The following is a 22823-nucleotide window of genomic DNA, read 5'->3' as shown; positions in this document are numbered from 1 at the left end:
GGATTAAGTGGGTAGAGACAACTGAGTTGTGCGCATTTTTTTTTCTTTTTCCCAATCTACCTTTCAGCAATATAACCATAATAAAGATAAGAACTGCTAACATCCAATGAACGCTTACTTCATGCTTATCCCCAACCACAGATCAAATAGGAGAGCAGCTGAGCATAATGTAAGTTGTACCAAAAACACTAAATACAGTTCTCAGATTTTTTTCACAACCATATTTAATGAGTATCCCACGTTCTGTTCTGAACACCAGAAATAATTGGCCGAGCAATTTATTAAAAAGCAAACAAACAAACAAACATGAATTTCTAGTAGCGAAAAGAAGCCTTCCAAATGTACATGTATAAAGTTTTAAAATTACATGAAGGTTGGGGAAAAACAGATAATATGGAAGATTCTGCAAGTCACAACTGAGATGCCCTTTGGCAGATATACACTCAGGGCTTACTGCCCTATTCACAGTGCCAGGGAGGCAGTTGGATGGGCCTTTTCCTGCAGTTAGACAATCCTGCTCCATGAAACGGGAGATCGTTCTGGAGCTTGCCCACTCAGCTGCACAAAGTGCACCCATGTGGGTTCCCGCGGCCATTTTACACTGGCCTACTCAAACTTCTGACAACCGTCGTGTTCCCTGGTGTGGTTGATTTTTCGGTTCATTTTGGCCAATAGATATATCATGGAGCAAACAAAAATGTCAATAGATAGATAATTTCCATTTCCATCAGGACTAATTTGAGTACAGGATGACAGGTTTACACAGGCTGACGCAGCATTTCTTATTCTAAAGAACGTGTTCATGTTTCAATAACAAGGAGCTGAATATTAGGTGGATGGAACATAGGTCACAGGAAAGAATTAGCCTATTTCCACAAAACTACCAGCCTTAAAAGAGTCCTGACGGGAGTCAGGCGAGCGCCGAATTTCTCCGTTCCAATGACTACTCTCTGGAGAACCGATGAGTGACGGTGGCCTGGTTCTTTTAGAGACTGGGCACCTCCAATCTACAATCAGACAATCTTCAGTTCAAGGTTTTGTTTTGTTTTGTTTTCTTCCTGTTCTAATCAAAGCAGGGGTGGACAGAGATAATTAGCTTCTAATTACTGAAAATCATGGTGCCCTGGCCTCTGTGGTTGTCAGCAGAAAAGTATCTTCTCTTCCTCTTGTCTGTTAGGAGCCTCACAAAGAATCTCCAGAGCTCAGGGCTCCCCCTAGTAGGGAAATCCAGATCACCTCTCCCTTCACACAGCCAGGCGAGTCCATTTGGAAAATACTCACTGCTGCCTCAGTCCAGGCCTAAGCCTCTTCCCAAGAAACAAGTGTAGGTAAATATCCCAAAGGAGAGGCACCCTCGGAAGACCAGTCTCCTTCCTCTGGTTGCCTCTGAGACAGATTTGCTCTTTTCCCTTCCCGGCATTAGGATGGAGGGAGGCTGGAGAGCTAAGGAGAGCACAGGGTGGACAGAACTGTCTTTGATCCCTGTTCTGCCACCGGGGAAAAGTCCCTCAACCTCTCAGACCTTCCCGATTCTCATCTGGAAAACAGCGATACCAATGTCTGCTTTGTGGGGTTGGGGAAACCCGGGGAGAGGCTGAGGTTCACGGCATCCCGTAGCTCTGCCTTGGTGCCTCTGGATCAAACACACAGATCTTGTCGGACACGGAAACAATGCACAAAGAAGTGCCCAAAAGTCTCGCAGTGTGACCCGAGCGGGGCAAGCGCCTTTCCGAATCTGCCGGGAATAGGCCAGAGAGCCCGTTGGCTCTGTTAACCTGTCCAGTGATATTCGGGGGACAGGCCCTGAGTTGTTCGGCAGCGGGGCGGTCCTCGTCCCTCAGCCTTGTATGGGACGCCCCCTAGTGGTGGCAGCTCTTTCCCCGCGCTCCCCTGAGTGGGTGGCAGCTGTGGGCCGCTGTGCCCGCTTCTCCCCACGACCGGAGGAGCGGTGCCTGCTTGAGCCCCGGAGAAGGCAGAACTTTTTCTTAGTGAAAATGAACCCTAAAAAGACGATTCATATCATCAAATGAGGTCTTGCAGAAACGAGAAGAGAAGACAATGAGGAACAAAGAGGGCAGTAACTACACGCTTCAGTTGTTACCAAACTTTTCAGTAATTAAAACCTGATTGGGAGAAATGAAAGCCCGTGATCCTAAGGCTTTTTCATTACGAGTAAGCCTTTTACAATTAATTCTCGAACCGTTCCTCTGAAAGCCAATTTGACAGCGAGCTTTGTTCAGTAGTCTGACTAATGGCTACAGCCACCCCTGGAAACACAAATGAATTTCTTTTTATTTTTAATATAATCAGCTGGATTACTAAATAACGTAGAAAGGGAAAAAATGAACAAACACACACAATGGAACATAATACAGTCAGACTGGGGAGGCGATGGGACAAAAAGCATTGGGCCCAGTGACCGAAGGCTTGGCTTCAGTCCAGCTTCTGTCACTTACGTAAGACAAGTCACTTAATTGTCTCTAAGTTTCAGTTTCTTTATCCGTAGAAGCAGGAACAGAAATAACATTGCACCCTGAGGACCTCAGCGGACAGACGACTGACGGGCCGTTCAGGAATAATGCTTTGTAAAAGCCCTGTACTAACGTTACGGCTCTTAGCGTCACTGTTGCCTGCCTCTGAGGACAGCTCCGTCAGCATACGGGAGACTCGGGGTGGCTCATGTCGCCTTACGGGGCCCTGAGGGCAATGGTATTCTACTGACGGCCCAAAGAGAAAATGCAGCTAATATGTACAAGATAACAGCATAGCGGTGGGTGCTAATTACATAAATCCCCAAGTTACCACCTGTGATACAACCAGAAAATGTTCATACCTTCTGGTATCTTATTGATCTCTCATTTTCTTTGCGGGACAGATTTAAATCGTGAAGAGTACCAAGTAGCAAGCATCTTAGACCACAGCACAAGGAATTTTGGTTTAGCTGCACTTGGCAATGCGAAGGCACCTAGTTGCTGGGAGATGTTGCATTTTCCCTAAGGCAAGGAAGTTTGCCGATGTGCCCCACCAGGTGTTAAGGTACCCTGCTCGAGCATTTCCTCCAACCTCACCGATAGGAAAACTGAGGCTTAGAGACAGCAACTGGTCTGTCCAAGTTCCCACAGGTCGAAATGATGCTCGTAACCATTATATCATACTGGACCGGACACAGGACACTGTGGGACGAATCTGGAAAACTGCAAAAGCCACCACCTGGCAGGAGGGGGCCACGCGTTTGTTCAACCACTTTGGAAGGCAGTTTGGCATTCTCTGAAAGCCTTGAACGTTCTCATGTGCTAAAATCCAGAAATTCCACTCCAAGGTAGAGAAATTCCCACGTATTTGTACTTTGTTTGTGTACCCAGGAATATCACGGAAGCCTTGCTCATAGTGCAAAGCAAACAAACAAAAACACCTAGAAAACCCAAAGGTTCATTTGACAGGGGGGTGGCTACAAAGAAAGTGTCACACAAGAGTATACAGCAATGGCTATGAATGAGCCAGAACTCTAGAGAGTTGCAGAGATGAATCTTTCGCATGACGCTACGTGGAGGAGAAAGCTACAGAAGGCTACCTACGGAATGATGCGTGCGTATGTGATAGAACTTTCCAAAAAAATGAAGCGACAGGTCAGGACAAAGTTCAAGCAAATGGTGCCTTCGGAGGGCAAGGGTGAAACGGACACCCCCAGGTAGATGCGAACGCGTTGGGAACATTCTAGTGAGTTGGGCGGCAAGTCCTTGGGTGACTGCTTTGTCCTGCTTTGTGCGACCACGTAAATTAAATCACTACTTTGCATGAGGTACCTATCTCATCATTAAAACCTCTGCTTTAAAGTTACCATGGGGTAGGACGGGGGTACAGAGGCCGCCGCCTCTCATCCCCAGCCCGAGGCACCTAGAGCCTAGACGATTAACGGGGAAAACGTGAGGCCAAGGTGCATGGCTCCGATTATCCGAGTTTGTTTTTCCGGCCCCTCCAAGCTAGGAGGCTACCTAGGGCTCCGGGTCTGGATAAACAACACCGCCAGCACAGCAGAGCGGATGACAAAGTTCTAGGCCACCCACGCAGCAATCAAGAGCTCGGCTGGGTGGGCCAGAAATTGCAAATGTCCCTGCCCCTTGGCAGCAGTGAGCCACCTGTGGAGAGCAGCAGGGGCGGCCACCGCGGCAGTGTTCCCGTGCTGGAGGCCCAGCTGCCCCCGGGGGCCAGCAGCTGAGTGCCAGCCAGCGAGACATGGACACCAGGCGCTCCAGCTGGGGCAATTTATGTGAGTGGATAATTGCACATAATAGAGTTAAAATATAATTGCCTCATTAAAATGGGTTACTAAATCTCATTGTGTGTGAGTGTGAAAGAGATAGACAGAGACACGTGTGTTAAACTGCGAGAAAACAAAATTGCATAAATGCATGTGAACGGGAGCAGTCGGAGCGCTTGACTGAGCCACCTCGACGGAAGGAGACCCTGGTGCCGGGCGGAGCCTGCCGAAGGACTTGGGATGATGTCTCCTCGCACAGCGATGAGGGCTCGGGGTTGGGCCTCGCTAACGGCAGCCAGGTCCTATCCCTGCTGGGGAGTCTCCAGTTTGCAAGGTAGAGTCTTGGGTGGCAAAGATCTGCTCCGTCCCCTTCCCCGTCCCCGGTCTCCAGAGTCCATCCTGGCCTGGCTGCCCAAGCAACCAAGCGGTAGGGCAATCTTCACGCCCGCTCCCCTTCACGGCAGCTCTCTGAGCTGAACCTGGAGCCGTCTGCCCGGGTGACAGGTAAATCGAGGTACCAGAGGATAACTGCGAGGAGCCCTCGCCAACCTGTGAGGGGGCCCGCACAAGGGACGGTTCCTCCTCCTCCCTGTAAGAACGCACACCAGCGGTCCCTGGCTAGATTCAGCAAATGTCCCACTGTTCGAGCGCCCGGGGATACTGCTCTGCTGTCCTCACGGGTGGTGCCCCAATGCTCCCATCTGAGCACCACCTCCATTTCTAACACCCACATCACCAATGGCCCACGTGAGAGTTCCTAAATGGAGACAAATCCAGCTACTCACCTCCTCTGGATTATTTTGTTAAACAGTTGTTTCTAAAATTAACTCTGAGCTCTCATCACCCCAAGAGCCACGCGTGGTCATGCCTCACTCTGTTCTCGAGCTTCTAACGTGCACTCAACCTGGCAATTACCACCACTCCGTCTGGAAGGAGCAAAGTGAAGTTTGGTCTCAGAGCACTCACACATTAAAATGTCAAGGCTAATGAGTTATTTTCTTTTCAGTATTAGAAAGCAGAGAAACATTAACAATCTGGTGTCAGCAAGTGTCACTAACAAAACCCAAATCCCACGTCCAGGAGTGTTGACTGTGGCCACAGCTGAGGCAAGGGAATGGAGACGGGAAACAGCGGAAGAAGGGGAGAGAGGGGAAGACTGGACACCCGGCCCCAATCCGGGCACCGGACACTGACTGGGCCCCGTCACCCTAACCAGCCTGTGGGACTGACTCACCTCCGCTGCTGAGTCCCTGACTTCAAATGCAGATCTTCACTTATATGAACAGATTTGTTTCTATGCATGATTAAATACTCTCTTGATTCGTCAGATAAGTTCAGAAGTGCAAAAAGGAGGAGGATGAGCGTTTTAATTACAAGCAATTCAGCCTGGCAAATAGAACTCTCAACCTGCCAAGTCCTGGGCTTCTAAAGCTCGCCAAGATCCCCATCTGCTTCTACGGGGGATTGGGGAGGGGGTGCTGATTCAAGTTCCCACAGAAAGAATTAGAAAATCTTGGACCGAACGCTTAGCTCTAACAAATAAAGAGCCTCGGTTCTGGATAAAAGTCAAATTGTGAAGATACCGCACAGCTCTGTTTTTTTTGGGTTTTTGCGGGGGGCGGCTGTAGAACAGGGCGAGATGTAGACGGGGAAATGACAGAACCAGATTTCAGCTCATCTCGATGAAATTCTGGAGTTACAAAGGCTACTCTTGTTCCCTCAGGTTTTTTTGGGTGCGGGCCAGGGGTGCCTGGATGTCCATAATCCCTGAATGGATCTCCCTATCCTGCCCCCAGGCCCAGGTTCCTTGAGTGCCAGGATACCCAGAAGCCTCAGAATGGAGCCCCTGAAATGTTATGAAACGGGAATTGGCAACCCTTTCCTCGGAAGCTGCCAAACTGGAGAAAGAGCCGTGGAGGCACAGGAAAGGTGAATGCAATGTGCCATCTGGGTGTCATGACTCAGCTTGTAAGGTGCCCCCAACTGTGCACCCGCCACTCGAGTGGCAGGCAGATGGAGGGCAGATGGGCAAGAAGGGTGGGCACGGGGCAGCATCGGGGAGGGTCCCTGGAAGCCAGCAGTGGCCGGGAGGCAGCTGCGGAGTCTCAGCCAGGCTGGCACTGCCATCAGGAAGCTTGGAGTGCCACCCCCTGGTAACTGAGCCAGGGGTTGGTTGCTAAATCCTGTAACAGAACCCTCCCTACAGGCACTTGGCATTTGAGCCTTAATGGTTTTGGCACGCGGCCTAATTACTCAGAATATGTGCACGGTTAGACAGTAATTCCTTCATCACGTTCAGTGAGTATCTGCACACAGCACAGAAGCTGTGATATTTTTATTCCAATAATTCCTTTGCCGACCACCAAACTTCTATGAAAAAGTCTCAGAAGCTATTAGATATAAACCACACTGAGTTTCACATTAAGTTGATGCTTCGGATTACGGACAGTTTGTATAAACCTCAGAACGTCCACCAAGGCAGAAAGTCGCCTCATTTCATTCAAGAAACCATCTACAAAGAATGTGGCTACACTCAGTGATGAAAAGGATGCACATCATACACCGTCTCAGAACACTGGAAGCTGGCATTCTTGCTTATGCTTGTTAACGCAATTATGCACCACAACTCATTGTGAGATAAGGTCATTTTGGTTAATGAAATCAGATTGTCTTCACAGGTTGATCTCGTAGAGATTCAAGTCAGATGCTGGTATTCAAAACACAGTCAGAGCCAACAGAATCCAAGTCACCCACCTGAGGGTTTGGGAGAAGAATAAAAGTGAACAATATGAATGGTAACTCAATGCGCTCTGCGAATTTAGCTTCATTTGCCCTGGGACCAAAGTGACGGGTGTTGCCAGGAGTTCATAGATCAATGACTGGCTTAACTGATAAGGCACAGTTTATTTTTCCAACTGTGAAGTAGGACACAGGGGGCATGGCAGAAGGAAATCTATTGTCATCGTCAATCGTTCTTTTTATGAAACAAATTTTATTGCCTCACTCCCTTGTTACAAATGTTAATAGTAAAAATACAAATCACATACTTCTGAGAAACTAAGGGTGCAAAGAAAAAAATCAGAATAGATAAAGTTGAAATGTCTAGAAATAGCCTCAAAACATGTAAGGCAAAAACTGAAAAAAAAAAAAAAACTAAACTAAAAAAAACCAAACACACAATCTCAGTTAACATTTTTAACAAGTATCTCTCAGCAGCTGATGTAACATGCAGATAAAATACCTAAATCCAATAGATGATTTGAACAAGATTAACAACATTTATCCCCTCAACATGTATAGAACTCGGCACCCAATAACTAAGAACACATCCTTTCCAAATATAAAGGAGACATCCTTCGCTAAAATAGTATTCTGGGGGTGCCTGGGTGGTTCAGTCGGTGAAGCCCTGGACTCTGGGTCAGGTTAGATCTCATGGTTTGTGAGTTTGAGCCCCACATCGGGCTCTGCACTCATGGTGCATTGATGGGTTTGGGATTCTCTTTCTCTCCCTCTCTCCTTCTCAAAATAAAGAAAGAAACTTAAAAATAAATAAAATAGTATGCTGGACCATAAAACAACTATGAACAAATATATAAAGATTGATATACAATATACTGGCTGGCTACACTGGAGTTAAACTTGCTATCAATAATCAATAGACGACTAGGAAATCTTCATGTTTGGAAATACATTTTGAAGTAGTCCATGAGTCAAAGAAGAAATCACAATGAAAGTTAGAAAATATTTTGAAGTGAAAAATAATGAAGGTATGCCATATAAAAACATGGATATAGCTAAGTTTATGTTTACACAGCAATACAGATATTTCAATGAATATATTACCAAAAAGAGTTTGAAAATTGATACTAATTTTCCTTGACCTACAATAGGCTTGTCTCATTAAATCCACTGTAAGTTGAAATCAGTTGAAAATGCATTTAATATACCTAATCTACTGAACATATAGCTTAGCCTTGCTAGCCGACCTTAAGTGTGCTCAGAACACTTAGAGTGGGCAAATCATCTAATACAAAGCCTATTTTAGAATAAAGTGTTGAATATCCCATTTAATTTCTAAAACACAGCACTGAAAGTAAAAAACACAATGGTGGTAAGGGTATCAGTTGTTTACCCCTGCGATTGCGAGGCTGATTGGGAGCTGTGGCTCCCTGCTGCTGTCCAGTATCACAGGAGAAGATCCTACTGCATATTACCAGCCCAGGGAAAGATCAAAATTCAAAATCTGAAGTACAGTTCCAACTGAATGCATATTGCTTTTGCAACCCTGCAAAGTCAAAAAATTGTAAGTTGCACTATAGTAAGTCAGGGACCATCTGTATAAACATCTACTTCAAGAAGGTAGAAAATGAATGGGGAGCATTCGTGGCTCAGTTGGTTAAGTGTCCGACTTTGGCTCAGGTCATGATCTCACGGTTCGTGAGTCCGAGCCCCGCGGCAGGTTCTGTGCTGACATGTCAGAGCCTGGAAACTGCTTCAGATTCTGTCTCCCTCTCTCTCTGCCCGTCCCCCACTCATGCTCTGTCTCTCAAAAATGAATAAACATTAAAAAATAATTTAAAAAAAAAGAAGGTTGAAAATGAAGAGCAAATAACAAAGTAAAAGGAAGGAAATAATAAAAATAGAGCAAAAAATCAATGAAATGTAAATAAAGATAGTCAACCATGTCAAAACCAGACTCCTTGAAAACACTAACAAAGTTCATAACTCTTAGCAAGACTAATCAAGAAAGACAGAATAAATTATTAATACCATGTCCACAGACATTAAAAAAGATAAGGAGGGGTGCCTGGGTGACTTAGTTGGTTAAGCCTCCTACTCTTGATGTTGGCTCAGGTCATGATCTCACGGTTCCCTGAAACTGAACTCTGCATTGGGCTCAGGCTCTTGTGCTGACGGCATGGAGCCTGCTTAGGATTCTCTCTCTCTCTCTCTCTCTCTCTCTCTCTCTCTCTCAAAATAAATAAACTTTTTTTTAAAGATAAGAACATTAAGGAGAACATTATGACAAATTTAGATGAAATGGACATATATCTTGAAAAACAGAATTCATCAAAACTGACACAAGACAAAATGGACCATATGAATAGTCTTAAATATATTTTAAAAATTGAATCCAAAATTTAAAACTTCTCACAAAGACATCTCTAGACAAGTTGGCTGCTCTTGGAATTCTTCCAAGTACTTAAGGAAGAAGTAACAACAATCTTACACAAACTATTCCAGATAGGAGAAAAAGAGATTATGTGCTAATAGGTCAGTACAATCTTGCTACCAAAACCTGACAAAGATATTAAAAGAAAGGAAAATTACAGGGCAATCTGCCATGGGCATAAAGTAAAAACTATAAATAAAATATAAATAAATCAAACCAAGAGGCATATAAAAAAGATTGTTCTTTATAACCATTGGGTTTATTCCGGGAATGCAAAGTTGTTTTGACATTTGAAATCCTCCACATTAAGCAAAGAAAGGGGGATAAAGACTATAGTTACCTAAAAACAAAAAACAAAACCTACATTTGATAAAATTCAATACTCGTTATGATTTAAAGTAATCATAACAAACCAGGGACAGAAGGGGACTTTCTTAATTTGGTAAAGCTTATTTACAAAATATCAGCCTAGGAAAAGCTTTCCCTCCTTCCTCACATTTTGGAAAAAGACAAGGGTGATCGCTATCACCACTTCTATTCAACACTGTACGTGTTGCACTGGTTGGACACTGCACAGTGTCATACAGCCAGAAAGACTAACAAGAAAGAGTAAAACCGTCATTCATCATAGACTGTGTGACTGAATTTATAAAGTTTACACAAGCATCTACAAATACCAGTTGGAATTTACTAGTAAATTTAGCAAGATCACTAGTCAATATATAAAACAAAACTAAATCCAGTGGTTTGTACAAAAAGAGAAAAGAATACAATCGGTCTGGGATCATCCCAGGAATGCAAGAGTGATCTATGATCAGAAAAAGTACACATGTCATTTACCACATTAACATTAAAAAAGAGAAGAGCCATATGATCATTTGATGCTCTCTGATTAATCTACTGAAAACCTACAGCAAACGTAATTCCTAATGGTGAGATACTGGGAACATGTTTAAAATCTGAATTACAAAAAGTGTCCATTATCATTGCTCTGGGTTAACATTGGGCTGGAAGTCCTAGTCAGCATAGCAAGACAAGAAACGAAGGGCATAAAGATTGTCAAGAAGGAAACGAAACTGTCATCTAGTCTCAAATATAAATGTCTATATAGAAACCACCCCCCCAATCATTAGATATAAGTGAGCTAAATGCTTAGATCTAAGGTAATCAATATAGAAAAATCAATTCTGCTTCTATACACAGTAGCAGATAATTTTAAAATGTAATTAAAAAATAGATACCATTTACACTATGAACAAGAACTGTACGTTCCTTAGGAATGAATATAACAGTTTTCTGAGATTTATTTGAAGAAACATCCATTTTTTTTGAAGGACACTAAAACTACTGTAATGTAGGGAAAATTTAACGTGTTCACGATTTGGATTATTTAACTTCATAAAGATATTCATTGTACCCCAACTGATGTATAGAGTCCAAGTAATCCCAACCATATTCCCAATGGCTGTTTGTGAAGGAGAAGTTGATTTTAAAACCCAAGTGGAACCGCAAAGAGCCAAGAACACCTGAGGCATTCTAAATGAAAAAGACAAAACGGAACATCCTACCAAATATCAAGATTGTGAAGTTATAATATTAAAATATTTGTTATTGGTGCAGGAATAAGTAAACCTATGGAAAGAATGCGAGAGAGATCCAACAGTGTATCCACATACACAAAAATTTGATTCACGACAGAGACGGCAGTAGCCTCACCCACTGTATCACACACAAAGTAGGAGGCAATACTAATTCTGCATCATCTCCTGATACCTGTGGTTACCAGGAGCAACACCATGGCTAACGAGTTACCACTTGCAAGGAGAAATCACAGATAAGTCACAGGAGTGTATTTGCACGGTTTCTGCAAATTCCGTTAGGATTTATTATTGTATGATTCATCGCATCAACCTGTTAACACTCGGTGGGTGAGTGGTTTCTTTGTAGGATTGAGAATGAAGGCAGGGTAACTGGACCTGGTGTTTTGCTTTTGTTGTGTTTAATGGCAGCCTTCTGGCTTTGGAATGCTTGCTTGCTTACATCGTTGTTTATGAAAAGGAGCTCTGAAATACAGTTTTGAAGCGACAAAAATTCCTTTCCTGGTCTTCTATCAAATACAGATTGCAAGTCTGTCAAATACTAACCAAATCTTTGGTTTCCTTTTTTAAGACTTGGCTTCCTAGGCAAATCCATTTTTCTACCTCAGTGTATTCCTCATTATTACCCTTTTATATTCCATCTGAGGCCTGGCTTGCAAATAGAAGCCAGCTCTTGTCTGAATTCCCCAAACTAGGATCATACATATGATATCCCTAGACAGGCTCATGGCATCTCAACACATGAGACCTAACTTTAATGCTGGCTTGCATAAGAAAAATCGCTCTTGTTTCTCATCATTCTGCTTTTAGTAGGCAAAAAAGTAATGTTTGCTCCGGTGGAATTTCAGATCTTGACATTGATGGAAATAAAGAGAATATTCAAGTAAATTAATTTCCTGCTGGCAAAGCTATAAACTTTCAAAATCCTGGATTGGCTGGGACTTTAACTGTTTAACACATACTATGAAAAAACACTTTGTCAAAAGATGATATATCCTCTCAAAGCATGCAAATATTTCATATGGATATTTTCAGACCCATCAAAAATTTTCCCAATTCACCTTATCTTCATAAGTTTAGTACCATTTATTTTTACGTACTAAATTATCACTTCTAGGAAGGTTTTTTTTTTAAGTGCCAGTAAAGTTTTTATTTTTGACATCAATGTTAGTTGAATTTGATAGACTTAAATGATTATTATATTTATTTCTTAGCCAATTTATAGTAACTTCATATGTGGATCTGAAAACACATAATTATATCATCTATCTGCAGAAGCACATTCTAAGGGGAGATAAATCCATATTTTCAAGATAGTTGTGCTGAAATATAATTATAGCCCCAAAGTAACCATACGTAGATCTGTGTATTTATATTATTTAAGCAGTATATTTAACTAAATAAGAGAAAGAAACTGACCTGCTCCAAGTATTCAACATTATTATGTGACTCTGCATTTTACTATCTATTTTAAAATCTGTATTGTACAGAAGGTGAAAATTTGTTGCCTATTTAATATAAAGTCACAAAGATTTACACCTATGTTTCCTTTTGAGCGTTTTAGTTCTTAATTTTTACATTGAGATCTTTGACCCATTTGAGCTAATTTTTGTATACGGCATGAGATACGGGTCCAACTTCAATTTTTCTTTTTAAAGATTTTAAGTAATCTCTACAAAGTAGGACTCAACCCCACAACCCCGAGATCAAGAGTTGTGTGCCCCACTGACAGAGCCAGCCAGGTGCCCCAGGTTCGATCTTTTTGCGTGTGGATTCCCAGCTTTTCTGGTGCCATTTGCTAAAAATAGTATCCTTTCCCCATTGATGGGTTTTGGCAGCCTTGTAAAAAAATCAGTTGACGATGGATGTATGATTTTACTTCTGAACTCCAAATTCTATCCCATTTATGTCTGCCCTTATGTCAATATCACACTGTTTTGATAACTGTGGAATTGTAGTAAGTTTTAAAATTGGGAAGATTCAAGATTGTTTTGGTTATTCATGGTCCCCTGTATGTCCATATACATTTTGGGATCAGCTTGTCTATTTCTGGACCAAAAAAAAAGGCAAATGACATTTTGATAGGAACTGCATTGAATCTATAGATTCGTTTGGGGAAGATTGTCATCTTAATACGGAGTCTTCATCCATGAACATAAAATGCCTTCCCATCTGTTTGGGCCATCTTTAATTTTTTTTCAACAGTGTTGGGTAGCTTGCAGTGGATAAGTATTTCACTTCCTTGGTTAAATCTATTCCTAAGTATTTTACACTTTGTGATGCTACTGTAAATGGAATTGTTTTCTTACTTTAATTTTCAGATTGTTCATTACTAGTGTATAGCGTCTTTTTCACAAGTGTATTCAAACACATCTCTACATGCATTACATAATGGCCAGCCCATCCATCCGCTGAAACACTATTTTTCTATTCTATATTTTCTCTATGTCTGTCATATCTTTATTATTCCCTTCTTCTTTTCAGTGTAGTTTAGTCTTTTTTCTAGTTCTTTTTTTTAAGGTGTAAAGTTGGGTTAATTTATTTCTTCTTTAATGTAAGCTATCCATTTTCTTCTGAGCACTGTTTTTGCTACATACCGTAAGTATCGGTATGGGGTTTTATACCAAACTTTCATACATCTCACAGTTTTCTCTAATTACTTTGTTATTTTCTTTCTAACCCACCGGTTATTTAAGAGTATATTGTTTAGGGGCGCCCGGGTGGCTCAGTCGGTTAAGCGTCCTACTTCATTCAGCTCAGGTCACGATCTCATGGTTCGTGAGTTTGAGCTCCCCCCCGTCGGGCTCTGTGCTGACAGCTCGGAGCCTGGGGCCTGCTTTGGATTGTGTGTGTCCCTCTCTTTCTGCCCCTCCCCTGCTCATGCTCTCTCTCTCTCAAAAATAAATAAGAAACATTTAAAAAGATTATGTTGTTTAGTTTCCCTATTTATTTTCCTTTTGTTAATGGTTTCTAATTTTGTGTCATTGTAGTCGGAGAAGATACTTTGCAGGATTTCAATCTTTTAAAATTTACTGAGACTTGAGATGGGGCCTAACACACGGTCTGCTTTGGAGAAAGCAGAGAGCATGTGGACTTGAGAGAAATGTGTACTGTGCTATCAGGTGGGGTGCTCCATTGATGTCTGTTAGGTCTAGCTGCTTTACAAGTGTTGCCCGAGTCTTCTGCTTCCTTGCCATTCCTTCTTTGTTAATTCAAGTGGCTGTCTAGTATCTTTTCATTTCAGCTGCAAGGACTACCTTTAACATTCTTTAGGGCAGGTGTGATAGTTTTTGTTTATCCTGAAATGTCTTAATTTTGCCTGTATTTTCACATGCAGTTTTACTGGCAATAGAAATGCTTTTTGGCCTCTATATGTTTCTGATGAGAATTGTAATAATTATATATATATGTGTATATATATATATGTACATATATATATATATCCTATATATATACATATATATAGGACAGGCAGAGGAAGAGAGAGAGAGAGAGAGAGAGAGAGAGAGAGAGAGAAGAGACCCCAAGCAGGCTCCACACTCAGCACAGAGCCCGACACGGGGCTGGATCCCATGACCCTGGTGGCATCATGACCTGAGCCAAAATCAAGAGTCGGATGGATGCTCAACTGACTGAGCCACCCAGGTGCCTCAAAGCATCGTGATAATCTTATTGTAAATCACATGTATATGATGAGTTATCTTTCTTTTTGCTTTCAAAGTCCCCTCTGAGTTTTTGGCTTTTGATAATTTAATCGTGATGTGTCTCAGTGTGTATCTTTATCTGGGCTTGGTAAACTTAAATGTATGTTATTAAATTTTCAACAAACTTGTACAGTTTCTGAAAAAAATATTTCTTCAAATATTTTTTTGTCCCCTTTCCCCTTTCTTTTCCTTCCAAGACACCCATTGTGTGAATATTGTTGATAACATCTCACGGGTCTCTGATGAGGCCCTGTTCACTTTCTTCTTTTTTCTTTCTGTTCCTCAGATTGCATAATCTCTATTGATCTAACTTCAACTTTGCTGATTCTTTTTACTGACTGTTCACAGCTGTCCAACTCCTATAGTGGATTTTTAAATTTCGATTATAATTTTCAACCCCAGACAAGATATTTATACTTTTTATAAAATTATGACTTTAAATTATAATTTTGATAAGTTTACAACTTTATGAAAACATCTTTTCCAATTTCTACCTCTTTATTGATATTCTCTGTTTGAGGAGGCATTGTCCTCATACCTTCCTTCAGTCCCTGAACACATCTAAAATTGCCGATTTAAAGTCTTTGTCTACTAAGTCCAACATCTGGGCTTCTTCAGAGACAGTTTCTACTGAGTGCTCCCCCCCACCCTCCCCGTGTTTTGGCTGTCCTTTAGGTATCTTGTAAACAATTTTTCTTGAAAAGTGGGCATTTGGAACATTATAATGCACACATTCTGCTGAAATCAGATTCTCCTACCCTGCACCTCAGAGTTTGCTGTGGTCGGTGCTTTTTGTAGCTGTTGTTGTGTGTGATTTTGCTAAATGAATCCTGTAAAACTGACAATTGCTCTGTTGTGTGTGACCACTTAAAGTGGTCCATTAGCTTAGCAGTCTGCTAACAATTGGACAGAGATTTCCCTAAGTGTCTGGAACCAAAACAACCTCCCAGTCTTGACTGGGGTGTGCTGAGTGTTGGGGCATGCCTTCAAGATGCAACCAGAGGTGACAGCTTAGGGTCTCTCTGGTCTTTTCTGGGCATGCAGTCCTAAACAACACATACATAGCTTTCTAGATTTCCAAGGAAATGTCTGGGTTTTTCCATGCCTTTACGGAGATCTCACTGCTAACCTTCCTTCCTAAGCTTTTTGCTTAGTCTATTGTTCATCCCTATGCTTATCTATTGCTTCAGGCAGAAGAGAAAGGTACGCCCCCTAACTCTCCCCCTATCCTGGGGTGGTGACTTTAGCATTGGAAATGTTCCAAGTTAGATGAGATAAATATAAGCTTTTACAACAGGAATCTTCTGGGTAGGCATGAGACAGATAAAATAAAAACATTCTTTGCAAAAGGCTGCTGCTAAGCTTGGGAACAAGGCACAGGGCTAGCTTAAAATTCCACAAAGCATGCTGTTATCAAGACTCACCTTTTTTTGTTTTTGTTTTTTAAGTATAACCTGACTTGCTGTGAGCTAGTTTCTAGAGTTCTAAAAAAAGTTGTTTTCGGTGGTTCTTGGGGGCCAGTTTTATTGTTGCTTTTACGGAGAGTCAGAATTTTGGGATTCTTTAATACAGTTTTACATCTTAACTAGCTAATTAATGAAACCTAGTCAGTATGTTCATCTCAGAATGAGAAATGTACAGCTGTGCTTTAAAACCTTCTTTTCTGTGCTATCAGCCTCTTAAATATCAAGTACATACATCTGGCTGTTACAGAGGATGGGGTTAGTTTCGTTTTTTGCCTCTCACCTACATTCAAAAACCCTCAATGAAACTGCATTATGTTTACTTAGAATACATGTGACCATTTTTGTGCAAGACAGGGATGCAATGATGGATGCACATGTTAGCAAGCTTTTCAAATCCTGTTTATTACAGAGCCTGGTGTTGGTAGCTAATTAATAAACTTGTTTAATAACAAGAATAAGTAAAAAACAAAACAAAACAAAATAGTTAACATATATTGAATTCTAACTTTTACCCCAGATCATGAGCTCAGCAAATTTTTAGAAATATTTTTAAATTGTAAAATATACAGATAAGAGCTCATGTGGGGCGCCTGGGTGGCTCAGTTGGTTGAGCGTCTGACTCTTGATTTGGACTCAGGTCATGATCCCAGGGTCATGGGATCGAGCCCTGCACCAGGCTCCACACTGAGTATGGAGTCTGCTTAAGAGTCTCTCATTCTCTCCCTCTGCCCCTACCCCTGCTTGCATGCACTCTTTCTCTTTAAAAAAAAAAAAAAAAAAAAGAAAGAAAAATTAAGGTAACGTATACGTAAATTTTAGAGATTTAAATGAACACTCAGGTACCAAATACCCAGTGTAAGAGAGCATTAATAACTTTGACAGATCTGGTGCCTCCCTCCTCAGAGATCGTCTTGAATTCCATGCTAATCATTTCCTATATTCTCCTCACAGCTCTATCACATGTGCACCCATGATATACGACTGGTGTACATTAACGTACAATTTTGTTTTACCTTTTACAAAAAAAATTCTATAAATGGACTCATACTCTCCTATAGTTTTTTCTTAAATATTATTTGAAAATCATTCATTTTTCAATACTGTAGAATATTCCATTATATGGATATATCTAAGGACACCTGAGCTAACAGCAGTCAGGAAAGGCTAGGCTATGCTGAGGTAATAACTCCTAAGGGGAGGAAAAAAGACATTCCAGGATCAAGCCCTAAAGTATGTCAACTTTTAAAAGTTGTATAGAGGCAAAAGAAGTCAAAAAAGGGTTTGGCCTGAGAAATGGAAGGAAAACTAGTAGAAAGTGGAACCACAAAAGCCTGGAAAACAACAACAACAACAACAACAACAGTATTTCAAATAAGGATAGTGAAGAATCCATTGGATTTGACACTATATAACAGTAGGAGGATCTCATGAGGTTTAGTTGTGCTGTGCGGTGAGAGGCTGAAGCCTCACTGGGATGCTTTAAAGACACAATGGCAGGGGAAGTAGAAGACAGCAGGTGTCAACAACCACAAAAAGAAGCTGAGAGATGACGGTGTTGGGATCTGCAAGGTGCAGAGTTGTTTGTTTGTTTTAAAAATATTATCAGCACTAGAGCACCGTATATGCTACTGAGGATAATCCTCGGGACAGGCCACGGAGCTGCGGGAGCAAAATGAAGGGATAACTCAGAGACAAAAGTCTCTGAAAAGGTGAAAAGAAAGAATCCAGAGTGCGAAGGAAGGGAAGAGCCTATGACAGGATGAGGGGCAGTGTCTCCAAGGCCGAAGAAGGAAAGACAGAGAAGGCGAGTGCCAGATTCGAAGGTAGGAAAATAGGGGAGCTTAATCTAACAGCTTCTATTTTCTCTATGAACTACGAAGGTCTTTACCTAAGAGTGGGGTGGAAAGTCATCTTGAAAAGCAGAGAGATGAGTTTAGCCAAGAGACGGGAGGTAGAACTACAAGGCAATACTGAGTGCCATTTGAAGACTGTGAACGTGAATTTAAAAAGTCAATCAGTCCATTTATGTGATTTTTCTCAGGTAACGTTCACTTGTTCAAGTTCAGGTGCAGAGAAAGAAACCGAAGAGAAACCTTCAATAAGAGAAGGTTTTTGCCAGGCAAATACTTTTCTCTGAAGAAAAGGCCGACACGTATTGACTAAGGTTATACTTAAGCCACATCAAAACAGTTTAAATTGCAAACTATGAAGTCTATGGCAAATACAAGCGTTATGTTCATGGATTAGCACGTACAGTCTTTTGTTTTAACTTCGTGCTCAAGGTTATATTGATAGTACATTTTGCTCACCCATCTTCCACTGCTTATCTCAACTTCGCCCTACCCTGTACCTCCCTTTCTATTTGTCCGTTTTCTGGAAACACAATGATGAGATATATAAAAATACTGCAATTATCACTGTCCTAGAAATAGTTTTAATATGTTGAGAAAACCATGTAAAAAGACAAATACACCTTTTTCCCAGAAAACAAAGGAATTCACTGATGGCAAGGTAGCAATCTTTTCTTCACAGTGGAAATAAATTATATAAAATTTAAGCTCTTGATTTATATCATACTTTATTTTTTTATCTTTTCTATATCACACATACTCATTGAAGGAAAAAGACTGTGAAAGCTCAGATTCATACCAAAAGAGGTAAGTAATTGCTCTGCCTCCAAAATAATCATATTAATATAAACAATTATAAATTTCAGACAGGTGAACAGGCCATGTTCTATAAATACTAACACATTATACATTGCATATCATATAAATATTAGTTTTATCTTACTACTTTGCAAAATATTTTAACTTTGTCCATTTTTTCCTTATGCTTCAGTTTTCTTGTTTGTAATTTAGGGACTGACCTCTTTTTATAGATTCACCGTGAGCTCAGTCCAGGGCGCACACAAAGAGAAATCCACCCTGTTTAAATTACTTCTCTCTCTTTTCCCACTTTTTGCTACGTGTATATTTCTGCTCCTCAGTTTAAATATATCCACTCACATTAGTAACTAATAAGAAACCAAATTTAGGTAAAGAGACGTTATGTCACATCTTCATAACTAATTCTTCAGTTTCAACAAGTTTCTTATGTATGATTAATTTGGAACTGATGTCGTAAAGAAAACTCCCTCAAACCTCTCAAAGTTCTTTTTTCCATACATTTATATTCCCGAAAACTGCCGAACCGGGGAGGTGGCTTGCAGAGAACAGAGCATCTCTACGTAAGGGGCAGATACAGAGCAACACAACCCAGGTCAGCATGAAATTACTTCCTGTTATTGTGACCAAAGAAATTATCGAGACCTACAATGAAATGATACAAAGAGAATCATAACCGTCAAATTTCAGAGCAAAGAGCACCAACTGAAGAACAAGAACACCTTCCGAGTTTTAGGGGGAGGCGATATTTCGCTGACACATTCAAATAAGAGGATCAGGAGAGAAGTGTCTGCACTTGCTGTGGCGATCGGTGTAGAATGCTCTCCGGATCTTTGTATTCGTTGACTGGATTCATCACAGCGGCATACACTTCCCCATAGGCTCTGCAGACTAATTCTGTAGATTGTTTTATGATCTGCTCTCTAGTGATAAGCAAACAATATGTGAACACACACCGGAAAGTAAAATACTAAGGATAGTAAGAAGCTTCATATTTGAACCAATGCATTTCACTTTCATAATTATCACATACATACTACAAAGAAATTATTGTACAACCACACAAGTTACTTACTTTGGTTTGGGAATAAAACACACTATTTTATATTCGTTATTTATTCATTGTTGCAGACGGGCAGGGACTATGTTCACAGCTGTATCTTTATGATTACTAAACAAGAAATGGAAACTGTGACCTATCATCAATGTGCTGATTTTGCAAACGTGACTGATAACACATTAACCTTGAAGAAAGAGGCTTATAATTATTCATACTTGCCAATACTTCAAACCTCAGAATAACTTACAATATACTGTTCTTTCACACACACACACACACACACACACACACACACACACACACACACACATATATACTGTTATCTATACTGTTACAAATATACTGTTTAGCTCCTACACTAGTAACCACATTTTAGATTTCACTTATATTGCCGGCTAAAATAATGTGACACTTGCCTACAATAGGTAACAGCATTTTCCACAAAGATCATCTCTACATAAGCATATAAAAGAATAAAACCTTTAAAAAAATTTGTTTTAATCCTTATTTGTTTTGAGAGAGACAGAGTGCAAGCATGGGAGGAACAGAGAGAGAGGGAGACACAGAATCAGAAGCAGGCTCCAGGCTCTGAGCTGTCAGCACATGGCCCGACACGGGGCTCGAACTCACGGACTGTGAGATCATGGCCTGAGCCAAAGTCGGATGCTTAACTGACTGAACCACCCAGACACCCCTTTTATTTACATGTGTTTTAATAAAAATAACGTATAGATCTTTAAATGTCCAAATAAATTTTTTTAAAAAATCTCTTTCAGTAAATATATACTAACTCCAAGTGATTAGAAAGCATTTTTTTATTTTTTTAATGTTTACTATTTTTGAGAGAGAGAGAGAGAGAGAGAGAGACAGAGTGCAAGCAGGGGAAGGGCAGAGAGAGAGGGAGACATGGAATCCGAAGCAGGCTCCAGGCTCCGAGCTGTCAGCACAGAGCCCGACACAGGGCTTGAACTCACCAACCGCAAGTCCATGACCCGAGCCGAAGTTAGACACTCAACTCACTGAGCCACCCAGGTGCCTCAGAGAATAAAAGGTTGTAAATGAACTGAAGCAAATTTTTTAAAAATCTGGCCAGAAAAAAACAGCACTGGGTTCATTAAATCTGCATCAGCTCTCTCTGCGTTTTCACGACATTTACTTCATACCAGCCTAAGCTACTTCTATTCCTGTATCACTGTATCTAGTGATAAAAACAGGATTTTTTTTCTGATTTTCACGACTCAATTTAAAGATGCCTTTCAAGCTTTACTCCCAAACCTCCTTTTCTAGTTGTTTCTTCTTTCTGTCAGCGGCACGGCCACGTTTCGTCACCTCCATTCAGACCCTAACGAACTCTTGTACGGAGTACAGAAAAACCTCCTATCTGGTCTTCCCTTCTTGAGTCTCTTCCACATTCAATCTACGGTAAGCACTACTGCTAGATTAATCTTTCCCAAGCGTACCTTCTATCCTGTCCCTCCCCCACCCAGGGCCTTCCTTCAAGGAGCGTCAATGGCTTCTTTTGGTGCCAGAGAAGTCAAAATCCCTCACTCAGCCATTTAAAACCCTTTAGAATACCTTCCGGAGCACAACTCTAATCCCGAGGTCTGGATCATCAGCGCCCTGTTCCGATGGGGTCTCAGACTCTTGGTGGGGTGAAACAACTTGTCATTTCCCTAAAATTGCTAAAGCTTACATAAGAAGAGTGGGTAGAAGAAAGTTACGCTGAGTAAATTCTCTGAGCAGAGTGGAGTAATGCTTCTGGCTATGCTACCTTTTCATTGGAAGGGAGGATGGTAAAAACTGGTTTGGAAATCTACTTGACCAGATGAGCCTTCCAGATATTTTTGATCTCTTAGTGATCATTCCTATAATTAACTGAACTTAACAACAATTGCATAGATATGATGCAAAACTATTTTCCATAAATGAAATAGATTAAAAATACTATAACCTGGCATTTTATTTTATTTTTTTTTTAACATTTATTTATTTTTGAGAGAGAGACACAGAGCACGAGTTGGGGAGGGGCAGAGAGAGAGGGAGACACAGAATCCAAAGCAGGCTCCAGGCTCCGAGCTGTCAGCACAGGGCCCGACGCAAGGCTCGAACTCACTAACTGTGAGATCATGACCTGAGTGAAGTCAGACGCTTAACTGACTGAGCCACCCAGACGTACCTATCAACTGGCATTTAAAAAATTTGTTAAATATGATACACATTTGATGCCCATTTTGCAACATGTCAAAAATAGATTTCTGATATAGTGTTTTTTGTTCTTTACTCAAAGCAGCAAGACAGATTTTTGGGGGGTGTACAAAGCATCCATTACGTACACCTCATATTCTAAAATCTATGCTCAGTCTCCATTACTTATACCTCATACTCTAAAATCTATACTCAGTCTGTACATAGTGTGTTATTTGTACCACATAAAGAATACAAAGAAACAAGGCTATTCCCTCTCGTAAGAAATTTAAAATCAGAATACAGCACAATGAATATTAAATATAATTTTTTAAAATCCAGAGTAACTGGTAAATGTAGAATGAGTTGTTGAAAAATATAAAGTAATACATTTTAAATTTTAATCTCAAATCCAAATGATGAAAAAATTTAAATTTATTGAAGTTTAGTTGTAACCCAGGGCATGCTTCTATTTATAAGCTAAACTAGCTTACAAATGTCTACAACTCACAATGCAGCAGAAAAATCATTACAAATCTGCAATGGAGAAAACCAGAAATAAAGCAATACTGCTAAGACACAAATAAATAAAATCAAGACAATAAGACCAAGTAAGAGTTTATCATTTATTTTCAATGTTGGTGTTTGATAGTATAATACAGTTTCTCATTCCGCTCCTCAGTTTAGGAAGCTACCAAGATAGGGAAGGGATTA

General features: G+C 40.8%; 1 protein-coding gene across 7 annotated transcripts in view; it reads right to left on the bottom strand.

Moving 5' to 3' along the window:
- COG6 (component of oligomeric golgi complex 6) overlaps positions 1 to 22823 on the bottom strand; it is a 130290-nt gene that overhangs the window by 30467 nt on the left and 77000 nt on the right. For 2 of the 7 annotated variants that reach the window (XM_007097732.3, XM_042960762.1), the window contains exon 19: positions 18761 to 19788. The exons of 4 other annotated variants lie outside the window; for them this stretch is intronic. In XM_007097732.3, the coding sequence (XP_007097794.2) occupies positions 19641 to 19788 (148 nt within the window). In that variant the 3' untranslated portion in view covers positions 18761 to 19640. Of the gene's footprint in view, positions 1 to 6557; positions 7013 to 18760; positions 19789 to 22823 lie in introns of those variants that run through there. One more of the 7 variants, XM_042960479.1, reaches the window with a different exon arrangement.

Source organism: Panthera tigris, chromosome A1, assembly GCF_018350195.1.
Source record: "Panthera tigris isolate Pti1 chromosome A1, P.tigris_Pti1_mat1.1, whole genome shotgun sequence".
NCBI classification, from domain to species: domain Eukaryota; kingdom Metazoa; phylum Chordata; class Mammalia; order Carnivora; family Felidae; genus Panthera; species Panthera tigris.
This window is presented reverse-complemented; position numbering and strand designations above follow the sequence as displayed.